Consider the following 12,103-nt stretch of genomic DNA (forward strand, 5'->3'; position numbering starts at 1 on the left):
TGATGATATTCAACCTGTTACCTTCTTTTGTCTACCTCACACTTAGTCCCTCCTCTCCCCACCAAGTAACCTCCCCCCCCCTTTGTGTGTATGTGTGTGTGTGTGGAAAGAGGGGGGGATTTAATTTGTTTACTGCTGACTGAATGAGCATGGGTGGGTGAGAGGTTCTTTACTGGAGCACCAGCACATTACCAGAGACTACTAAAAACCACTGAAGAAAATGGCTCCCTTTCCTCAGGCAGTCTTTACTGCCAATAGGTCCTCAGAGATCAAGATAATGTTTAGAGTCTACATTTTATCTTTTTTCCACTCAGAAGGCAAACATTATTGAATGTTTTTAAGTAGTAAAATAATGTTCATGATGGTCTGTTTAATATTAAGAATTTGCTTCTAATTATAAAATTTTTAAATGACAAAAGACAAAATTTTTGAGTGAACAGGTTTTTAAGGTTTATTTTTATTTTATTTAATATGTACAAATATTTTACCTTCTTGTATACCTGTGCATCATGTGTGCAGTACCTGTGGAAGCCAGAAATAGGTGTTAGATCCCTGAAACTACAGTGACAGATCATTGTGAGCCATCTATGGGTACTGGAACCAACCCAGAGTCCTCCGCAAGAGCAGTAAGTGCTCCTAACTGCTGGGCCATTTCTTTAGTCCCCAAATGTGAACAGCTCTTTAAATAAATATAAGTGATCTTAAATACGCTATGGAGAAAAATCTATCACTGTACCTTACTTTTTAAAAATTATTTTGTTTTATATTATGGATGTTTTGCCTATATGTATGTGTCTGGTACCTATAGAGGCAAAAAGAGGGCATTGGATTCTGTAGAACTGGAGTTACAGATGGTTGTGAGCAACTGTGTGGGTGCTGGAATTGAACCCTGGTTCTCTGTTAGAGCAACAACTGCTTTTAACCATTAACCCATCTCTTTGGCACATAGGTGGATTGTTTGCTTGCCTGCATGAGTTGTGTGTGAGGAGCATGTATGTGCATACATTTGTGTGTCCATGCTTATGCCAGTGATGGCCAGAGGTCAATGTCATGTATCTCTCTGTTTCTTTGTACTTTACGTTTTGGAAACAAGGTTAGATGACCCCTGGGGTCTTCCTGTCCTCTCCTCAGCACTAGGACAAGTGCCCAGGGCCGCACCTGGCTGTTTGCATAGGTGCTTCAGCTCTAAACTCTGCCTCCACGCTTGTGTCATTTCCTTAGCACCTTGGCTGCACTCTTCTCTTAAGATTTTAGGAGGAGCTTATAGCAAAATACCACAAGTGAAATTTACTACTGCCTTAGTCATAAGCAAATATTGAAGGCCCATCTTCCAGGGTGTAACTGATAGCATTAATTTTATTTTTTAAAATAAACAAATAGCCAGTCATGGTAGCTATATCTGTAGCCCCATCACTTGTGAGATGGATGACAGCTCAAGGCCAGCCTCAGCTATATAAGTAAGGGAAGTCCAGCCTGGGCTAGATGAGACTCTGTCAAAACAAATAAACATTGTAGAATTTTTGTAATACTTGTTTTAAGGTAGCTGATGATCATGAGAGTCTTTAGACATTTCTTCATTCCACTGTTTGTGTCGGGGTTTTTTTGTTTTGTTTTGTGTTTTGTTTTTCGAGACAGGGTTTCTCTGTGTAGCCCTGGCTGTCCTGGAACTCACTCTGTAGAACCAGGCTGGCCTCGAACTCAGAAATCCGCCTGTCTCTGCCTCCCAAGTGCTCTGTTTGTGTGTTTTATAACAACTTTCTTACTAGATTTACTCGTGTGTGTGTGTGTGTGTGTGTGTGTGTGTGTGTGTCTGTCTGTCTGTCTGTCTGTCTGTCTTTTACGAAATGACAAAGATTTTAGTCCTTCTCATGGAAGTAGTTGTTAGTGGTCAGCAGATACTTGCTACTATAAATAAATAAACTTAGATCTGCCCTTGCAAAAGAAGACAAACAGAAAAAAAAATGTTTTCTTGAATGAAATTCCTACTTTGTGAAAGAAACTTCTCATTTGGAAATTACATTTTGAAAATAGGTAATGTAAATGTATCCATTGTGGTTTGTGGTATAACTATCAACACCTTTTTAAAAAGAAAAATCTTAATTTTCTAACCTGTTTTAAATACCTTTTTAAAATTAACATTTCCAGCATGGTTTGATTAATTTGTAAATTATAAGAATACAGTATCTAAGGCTACAGCAATGACTCAGGGGTTAAGAGCACTGGCTGTTCTTACAGAAGATCCAGGTTCCATTCCTAGCACCCTCAGGACAGCTCACAACCTTCTATATTTCTAGTTCAGGGCATGTGATGCCCTTCTCTGATTTTCTCCAGTACTAGGCATGCACGTGACACACAGCATACATGTAAACAAAACCACCAATAAACATAAAATAATTTTTTTCAAGAAACAATATAGCATCTAATTAGCTTGCAAAATTAATTATTTGGTCCTGTCCTAATTACGTTTCTATTGGCATGACAAAACACCATGACTAAGGCAACTTATAAGAGAAAGCATTTAATTTGGGGCTCATACTTCCAGTGGCTTGGATTTTATGAGCATCATAGCAGGGAGTGTGGCAGTAGGCAGGCAGGCATGGTGCTGGAACAGAGGCTGAGAGCTCACATCTGATTTTCAACTAGAAGACACACAGAGAGAGCTAAATGGGAAAGACATAAGTTTTTCAAATCTCAAAGCCCCCTCTAGTGACACACACCTCCTCCAACAAGGCCGTACTTCCTGATCCTTCCAAAACAATTTGACTGAATTCTACCATTCAGATGTATGAGTCCATGGGGCTGTTGTCATTCAAACCACCCTGGCCCCAAGAAAGATTTGTTAGTGAAATTTTAGTGAAAACTAAAAAGAGCATTAAAATTTACCTGGCACAGCCAGCAGTGAACTCTTCTGTTCAGCTCCACAGATTCCTTGAAGGTAAAACTTAATCATTAAAACCAAGAATCAAAACGTAACTGGTACTTTAAATTGCTATAAAGGGAAAACAAGGTTTTCAAAGCCATGGAACCATACTCAGAATAATTTTAGTAAGAGAAATATTTTATTATTTATATTATTTTAATTACATATTTAATTATTGTTAACCGTTTCTGACAGAGGGCAAAAGGTGAGGATCTTTTCATGGAACTGGTGTCTGATAAAGCACCAGATTCTACCCAACTCTGGGATGCAAATGAAGTTTTAACTTCAGTTTATTAATTTTAAGGAAGAAAATTGACAAGAAATGTCATGTCTTAACATAAGCATGAATTTCTCTTAAGATGAATAGTCTATAATTAATGTTTTTGAGATAATAAGACTTGATTGTTGTTGTATCTTAAAAATCTGGAGGGTATTAACAGTTTTCTAATCATGTGTATTTCCTCATCAGCAAAACAGAGATTTGGACATGTTCATCAATGCCTCCAAAAACTTCAACCTCAACATCACCTGGGCCACCAGCTTCCCAGGTAAATACACACCTAGAGAAATGATGGATTGGCAGGTGTGGTGTAGGAGTTGGGGAAGGAGGCTCTGAAGATGGATGAATGAGTTCAGAGTCCTCCTCTGCCTCTTGGTAGCCATGGCACCTTGAACAAGCATGTACAACTCCTCTCTAGACCTTAGGCACTCAGAATGAGAAACCACAGCTCTTGCCTCCAGCATTGCTGGCTCAGGTTTGTTGGAGGGCTGCTCCCTGCTCTGCTTCCACCTTCTAGCACTATGAGTATCTCTGCATCTGTGCCCCACAGGTGAAAAATTAAAGTGATTTGTAGTTTTAAGAAATGAAAACTCTTTAAATGAAAAGGGATTTTAATATGTAGAGGTATCCATACTTTGGGATAACTCCTAAAAGCACAGCTTTTCCTTTCTTGTTTATCTTACAGTGACTCACTAAAATTCTGATGACCCTAATGTAGCAGTTAATATAAATAACCACTCCATAACTTGATAACCCTGAAGATAGACCTAGGTTTGAATTTACCTGCACTGTGTTGAACAGGTTACTGAAGCTTTCTTTTCTTTGTTTCTTAAGTTTATTTGTTTTATTTTATGTGTGTGTTTGCCTTTGCCTGTATGTGTGTAAGTGTACCATGTATGTACAGTGCTTGAGAAGGCCAGAAGAGGACATCAGCTCCCCACTCCCAACTGGAGTTACAGACAGTTATGAGCTACTGCATCAGTGCTGGTAACCAAACCCAGGTCTTCTGAAAGAGCAACCAGTGCTCTTAACTGCTGAGCCATCTCTCTCCAGCCCCCAAGTTACCTAAACTTTCTGATCCAGTTTCCTTATTTATACAATGATACAGTGAAAATAACTTTACTATGTACAGGGATATCCAAACTTTTTATATTACAATGTGACATCTACAAATATATTGGGCCTCATTCATAACTATACCTGAATGTAGAGTGTTGCAAGGAATAAACGAAATAAAAGAGGTATTTATTATAGAGTTCAAAGTTTACCCTCATGCATAAAGAAATGCTTTTTTTTTTTTTTTTTTTTTTTTTTTTTTTTTTTTGAGTCTGTATGTACTCATGTTCTTAGCCAAGGGAGTCTATAAAATATGGTAGGATCATTTAGAATTGGAGTTACACTGGGTATAGTCCTGAATGCAGTGGTAGCAGAAAGAAGGCCTGAGCACCTTCTCTGTCGAGACTTGAGGACCTTTCACTTACAAAATGATGGGCGAGTAAGTGTCCCTGTACAGGGGCCTTGAGCATTGCCATATTTACAGTGTGAAGAGGAAGTACAAAGGACTTAAGGTGTCATGTGCAAAATGAATGCCAGTGTTTGTTTTATGTGTATGATTGTTTTACCTACATGTGTGTCTGTACATACCTGGAACCTATGAGACAAATTACTTAATAATTTATTGGGACTTCAGTTTTTCTAATCTATAGGTGGGGATAGGAAGGTGTTGTGTGGGTTAGAGACTGAAGCTCATACGGCTATATTCTTTTGACACTGTAAGTGCTCAGTAAACTTTTACCCTCATTACTAGTGAGGGAAGAATCTTTCTGATTGTCATACACCCCCACCCCACACTCAAGTCTTTATTTTTATTCTTTGCTTCCTTCTAGCCGGAACCCAGACTGGAGAAGAGGTGCCTGTTGTTTCAAAAACCAACATCAAGGAATACAAAGATAGCTTCTCTAATGAGAAATTTGATTTTCGCAACCATCCAAACATTACTTTCTTTGTTTATGTCAGTAATTTCACTTGGCCCATCAAAATTCAGGTAAGAACTTCATTGCGGTAAAGATGGTGTCATCTCTTTAGTGGAGACTAAATTCACTCATTTGGAATCTGTGGTGACTGAAAGATGCAGTGTTGCTTTGTATGGTCTGCAGTGTGGCCCCTCACTTATGTAGCAGCTTTGCCATAAGACTGAGTAGCACGTTAGTGTTGTTCTTAGGTCGGAGAGAAGCTCAGAAAGTGGAGTGCTTGCTACACAAGCACAGGACCTGGAATGCATCTGCAGAAAATATTCCGAGAGTGTCATGTCACTTGTGAAGAGACAGCACTTTTAAAAGCAAGTTGGAAGCTATGCAAGATAGTACACTTTTGTAATCCCATGATGTAGAATACCAACACAGGAGGATCACCCTGAGTTTGAGACCATAGGAAGATCCTGCCTCAAAAGAAAAAAAGAAAGAAAGAAAATCAAATTGATTTTAACTATGGAATTGAGTATAAATGAAACAAGTGCATGTATGTAACCAATAAAGTATATTTAAAAAAACACATAAAATGTCAAAGTGGTATCGTGGTTACAATGTGTGGTACATGGAGGAAGCAGTAGGCAGTATGGGGTACTGTGTAAGAACATAGGCTTTATTGTTGCACAGACAAGGGTTGGTTCTTGGCCCATGTGTGATTCATAGAGCCTCTCCAGTTTGCAGAGTCTCCATGCGTGTGACCTGAAGGGCAGTCACAAGGATCAGTGCTGCCTGCTATGACTCTGGTGCTGTCAGCTTGCTCCTCATTTGGACTTTTATAATCATATTCTCTTGAGTCCTTGCCTCAGTACTTTGAGCTTCTTACTTCATTTTGGGTGAATGTGCTGTCAAGTTAGTACTAATTGACTAGCATGGGTTGGAACCTAGGTCTCGCAGATATGTCTTCATGGGCCCCTGGCTAAAGACAGGACGTATGTTGTCTAGATGATCCCCAGACCTGTTCCTTTTCACTGCTCCTCCCTCTGCTTGGGAACAGTTGCCTTTCTCTGCCAGCCTTCTAGTACTCTACTTTTCTTGACTGTTCATCCATCAGCCCAGTATAGCTTCTTCCTTTACCTTGGAACCGTCCTGTCACATAGAACCCACGTGAGTCACTGTCTTCTGTTTCTGCCTGCCTTTCTTTATTTTCTGGTCAGTCATTTTTGGAATTAACTTTGTTAAACACTGGGGTGTCTACAGTTCTGGCCTTGGTTGTCGTCTTGCTTTATTCCACAGAGATTCCTGGGTGACTTAATCTGGTGTAAAGTGGTACTTCTCCAGCCTGGCTCCCATGGAAATGTCACACCAGTATTCTTGCTGCCTTGGCATTTCTACCTGGATATTCATAAACTTCATGTGCTGAGTATATAGTCATTCTTATTAGCTTAGCCCCAACATCTGCATGTCCCTCCTCAGGGAACATGAGGACTATTTTCCCTGTTATACAAGCCAGACCAATTGTATTCCTGCTATAAATTCAATTTGGGCATGATGCATTTCCTTAGTTCACACAATGGATTCAGTTTGCTAATATCTGTTTGATTTTAAATCTAAAAAAATATTCAGTAATTTTTCTTCCCTATCCTTGATAGGTTTTTGTTGTTGTTGTTTTTGTTCTTGTTTTTTGAGACAGGGTTTCTCTTTGTAGCCCTGGCTGTCCTGGAACTCACTCTGTAGACCAGGCTGGCCTCGAATTCAGAAATCCACCTGCCTCTGCCTCCCAAGTGCTAGGATTAAAGGTGTGCGCCACCACCGCCCGGCCCTTGATAGGTTTTTATATCAAGGCTAAGTTAAACTAATCTAAAAATTTTTATTAGGGGTGTGTGTGTGTGTGTGTGTGTATAGGTGGGAAGACAACTTTTAGGCCTCAGTTCTCTCCTTCCATAATTAGGTGACAGGGGATCAAACTCAGGTAGTCAGGCTTGGTAGCAAGTGCCTTCACTGACCTGAACTAACCTTTAATAATTACAATCCTGGGATTGTAATTGGGCTACCACATCTAGCTATTTTTCATCCATTGAAGAGATCAAAATTACATGCATATCTGTACTTGCTAAGTCATTGATTCTAGTCTTTTATTTAAAGAACCCTTTGTAAAACTCTACTGAATCAACTTTTTAGAATATTTTCTATTTTTTTCTTCTGAGTCATTTTTTTCTAGATGATAATTTATGTGCCTTAAATATATTGATATAAACCTGTACACACTTTATACCTAACTATTGTAGCATCTGTTCTTTACATAAGAACAGAGTTTTATAAACCAAATAAGAACTATTTGTGTAAACTAGTGTCCATAGCAACACCATTCTTAATAGTACAAAGCTGGAAATAACTGTGTGTGTGTGTGTGTGTGTGTGTGTGTGTGTGTGTACCAAGGCTGATACATGTTCTGATGTGGGCTGGGGGATGGCTCTGTGTAAAAATGCTTGAACCCCAAGCTTGATGACCCAAGTTGAGTTTCCAGAACCTGTAAAAAGACAGATATGAGTGCAGTGGAGGCATCCTTAGCCCCAGCACTCTGCAGCAAAATGAGCGGGAGAATCAGGAGAACTGGTTAGAGGTTTAGGGACAGCCTCAGGTACTAAGTGTAGCCACAAAACATGGTGGAAGGAGAGAGCTGCCTGCTGGAAGCTCTGCCAGTGGAACAGCCTAGTCACAAATGGACAAAGACAGCTCTGATCCCACTTATGTGAAATATGTAGAATCTGCAGTCCATAGAGTGAGGGCATAGATTTGAGATGAGCAGTTACTGGGGTGGGGGCCGCAGAAAGTAAGGTTACTGCCTCTAGATTATTAGAAAGCTTTTGTTCAGGGAGATGGGAAAGGTTTAAAAGTAGATATTTGTGTTATACACAATTTTGAATATAATTAGTTACTGAATTCTACACTTTAACAAGAGACTAGAGAGGTGGCTCAGCAATTAAAAGCACTTGTTGCTCTTATAGAGGACCTGGTTTTGATTCCCAGTGCCTACATGGTAACTCGGAACCATCTGTAATTCAGTTCCAGAGGATCCAACACTTTCTTCTTTGTACATCGTATACATACCTATAACAGGCAAAAACACTCATACTCAAAAATAAGTATTTTTAAATGTTTTAAGTGATTAAAGGAAACAAAGAATAGTGGCAGTCACTTGTAGTCTTAGTTCAGGGGGTCAAGACCTCTGTGGGAAACACAGTAAGATGACTTAGAAACAAACAAGAAAGGTAATATGGTAAAATTTGACCTGTTATGTATCTTACCACAGTTTAAAATAAGTTCTCACACACATGCACACACATAAAGATGTTATGGGATTTATACGAGAAGACAAAAACTATTGGACAGATGTAACAGTTCGAAAAAGAATAGGAGGAGTCTCTGTGACCAGTGTCAGGCTTCTGTCTCAGTGCAGTGACCAACACATCCTGGTAGAGGCTGGATGGTGAAAAGGCTAGAAATGTACCTTTAGAACCCAGAAAGGAAACCATACAAAGATGCCAGCTGATTTTTGACAAGTATGCAAAGCTAATTCAGTGAAGGAAGTGTGGCCTTTCCAACAAATAGTTCTGACTGATGCCCAACTACAGATGAATAAACAAACTTGTAACTAAACTTCACAGGGCTACAAAATTCACCTTAAAAAGAATCATCAATCTAAATGTAGATATAAAACTACAGGCTATAGAGGTGGCTCAGCTGTAGAGAGCATTGCTGCTCTTGCAGAGGATCTGAGTTCCAGTCCCAGCACCCACACAGCAGCTTACAGCTATCTATAACTCAGTTCCAAGGGATCTAATGCCATCCTGTGGGCTCCAAGGGCACCAGACACACATATGGTGTGCAAATATACATGCACCCATACACATACAAAAATTATTAAAAAAGAAATAGAACTATAAAATTATTAGAAAAAAGTAGAAAATCTATTTTCAAGGGCTAAACAGTTTTTAGATTTGCTATTAAAAGCATAATACATGAAAAGAAAAATTAATAAATCAGACCATATCAGAACAGTTTTTTTTTCTTGAGATTATTTTTGTGTCTGAGTGTTTTGGCTATATGAGGTGGATCTCTTGAATTCAAGGCCATCCTGTTTCAAGCAAGTGAAACTACGTAGTTGTAGCGAACCGCTCTGCCCCACGCTTGGGGGCCAAAATGTTGGGAACTGCTCTGCCAGAAGTTGGAACCCGCACTGCCCCAAGCTTTGGGGGCTAAATTGTTAGAGCCTGCACTGCCCCAAGCTGCTCCGGTCCACAGGTCACGGTTCAGCAAGAGAGAGAGGATGGACGCGAAAAATGGAGACCAGACAGAGTGTGATTCAGTCCCATTTATTCTCCAGTCTCTCTTCTTCTCTCCAAGTCCCTAGTTCCTAGTACCAAGTTCCAAGTCCCAATCCTAGTTCTAAATTGCTAGTCTCCTTCCCAGTTCCAAGTTCTTCCTCCGAGTTTCAATTCCCATCCAAGTTCAAGTCTCAAGTTTCAAGTCTCGAGTACCTGTGTCAAGTCTCCAGTTCCAAGTCTCAAGTACCTTCTTCTGTCTGCCTCTCCCTTTTATTATGTCTCACTTCTAAGTCACGCCTTTAAGTCACGCCCTTAAGTCACACCTTTAAGTCTCACACCTTTAAGTCTCACACACCCAAGGGAAAATCCTGGGTATTAAAACAAGATGTTATCAGAGTGTGCTCAGCTGTTTTAGGCTATTGTAAACAAGTCTCTTGTCAGGGTATATGGCTTAAGATGGCTGCAAGGATGATAACCGCCTTCTGTCAGCTCCCCACACGTAGAGAGACTTTGTCTTTAAAAAAGAGGATGAAATACCAGAATAAGATTATTTACAAGCCACATATCTAATATTTACTAGATTGTAATAGCTCTTAAAACTTAACAATAAAAACATTAATAAGTAGTCCAATTGGAAAATAGTCAAATGACACAGACATTTCACCAAAGAGAATTTGCTTGTACCAGGTAATCACATGAAAAGATATTCTGAATCAATAATCACTGGAGAGGGGGAGAAAGCTCAGTGCTCCAGGGTTACTGCTGGCTGTGTAAGGTGACTCAGCTACTCTGGAAATAGTGTGACACTTCCGTACAAAGATAAATCTGAACAGATTATACCACATAATGCATTCCCTGCCATCCATCAGAGAGAAATAAAACCAAGGATCACACAAATACCTGGTATACAATTGTTTATAGCATTTTGCATCAATATTTAGCAGCTCTATTTATAATAGCCAAAATCTAGAGAAAACCTAAATATTCCTTAACAGTTGAATGGGTAAATAAACTGTGGTACCTGTACTCTGGAATCATCCACAGGAGTGAGAGACCTGAACTGCAGAACACTGTGGTTGCTGTGACTGCATGCCTGCAATGCTGGCTTCTGGGTATCAGGCCAAAAGGGGTCCGAAGTTTAAGGACATTGGGGCTGTGTAGTGTGCTTTGAGTCTTGGGTCCAGCCTGAGCTATAGAAGACCCTGTCTCAAAACACTGGAAAAAATAAATCAGACATAGGGAGGGAAAATCAAAAGGGGAAAGGCAGAAGCTGTGGGTCACACAGCTTGTAAAGTTTGTGGCAAAAATCTTAGACGTTTGCATACTTCATGGTTCCATTTATATAAAACATCTGAAAATGTTATAGCATTACATAAGACATTATACATACATACCTAAAATTAATACATACAAAAGCTTCAAGTTTCTCTTTCAGTTTCTGAGTCTGACTTCTAAGTCCTCCCTGTTTTAGAGGTGTTTATGCTCACCCATGTAGAAGAAGGGAAACAATAGGATATGCTTATCAGGAATGGGAGCTATCTGGGGTAATAGGGATTCAGATCGCAGAGCTTTAGATTATTTCTAAGATCCCAGGGAAGTTGGGCCCAGGCACCAGTCAGCACAGTTAACCTCCCTTCCCTTTTCAGTTGGGTATCATATACATTTGTTAAGAGTTCCTAAGCTTTAATTTACTTTGAGTTATGGGTATGTGTGTGGGTATATTCACATGTTGTGGTGCTTGGGAAGGCCAGAGACCTCAAACCTAGAGCTGGAGTCAACAGGCAGTTGTGAGCAATAGGATATGTGTCCTGGGGGAAAATGCCAGTCTTCTGCAAGAGCGATGCGTGTTTTTAATGTCTGGGCCATCTCTCCACTCCATCAGATTACTATGTGAGGTGCTTGACTTAATTTGTATTAAGCTCACTTACTGATTTAAGTTTAGGTTGTTTTCACGATAGTCTCATTAGGGCACCATGTAGATGAGAACCAGGCTTTGTTGCTCAGAGCTGGGAAACAGTAGTTTCCAGATTGTTAGTGAGAATTTTTACTTCTTCTGCTGCTTTCTTCCTAAGTTAGAGAGAGGCCTCCTTGCAAGTGGCTTTGTAGAGCCATGGTATTTCTAGAGCTAAGTGCTAGTCTTTTTCTTCAGGTGCCCTGTTGCTCCACCCCATCTGAAAGCCACTGGCGTGGTTCAGAGCTGGACTTGTGGGGGAGCTCTTGCCCATACTTACTTTAAAAAGTCATTTTACGTTAAAATTTAGAGATGTTAATTTTCCCATGACTTCTTGGTGTTCCTTATCTGGGCTGGATTGGTGACTTAGTAAAGATCCACTCATGAGAGCTGCATTCAGGGGTACTTGGGAAATAGATGTCTTGGTGAGCACTGAGTTAGAGCCAAGCTTTCCTTGGAAAGTACAGGTAAGTTCTCTTGAGTGTGTGCCTTTCTCTCTGCTACAAATAACTGCTGTATTTACAGTGTCTTCAAGGTGTATACCAGGAAACAGGGTGTATAGCAGGAACACCATTTCCGTGGCTGGGAGGCTCATTGACACACCCATTCTCTGCCCTTCTGACATTGGTTATGTTCTATTGGAGGCTGAGCTGGCATTTT

At 40.0% G+C, this 12,103-nt stretch overlaps 1 protein-coding gene across 6 annotated transcripts in view; it reads left to right on the top strand.

The window, feature by feature from the left end:
- Positions 1-12,103, top strand: part of Atrn (attractin) — a 125,370-nt gene that overhangs the window by 88,640 nt on the left and 24,627 nt on the right. For 3 of the 6 annotated variants that reach the window (XR_013108812.1, XM_034496592.2, XM_076929767.1), the window contains 2 exons: positions 3,390-3,468; positions 5,087-5,244. Coding sequence is in view for 4 of the 6 variants with exons in the window: in XM_034496592.2 (XP_034352483.1) it covers positions 3,390-3,468; positions 5,087-5,244 (237 nt within the window). In the remaining 2 variants the exon portion in view is untranslated. Of the gene's footprint in view, positions 1-3,389; positions 3,469-5,086; positions 5,385-5,421; positions 5,638-12,103 lie in introns of those variants that run through there. The other 3 variants (XR_013108813.1, XM_076929766.1, XM_076929768.1) reach the window with 2 other exon arrangements.

Source organism: Arvicanthis niloticus, chromosome 2, assembly GCF_011762505.2.
Source record: "Arvicanthis niloticus isolate mArvNil1 chromosome 2, mArvNil1.pat.X, whole genome shotgun sequence".
NCBI lineage: Eukaryota > Metazoa > Chordata > Mammalia > Rodentia > Muridae > Arvicanthis > Arvicanthis niloticus.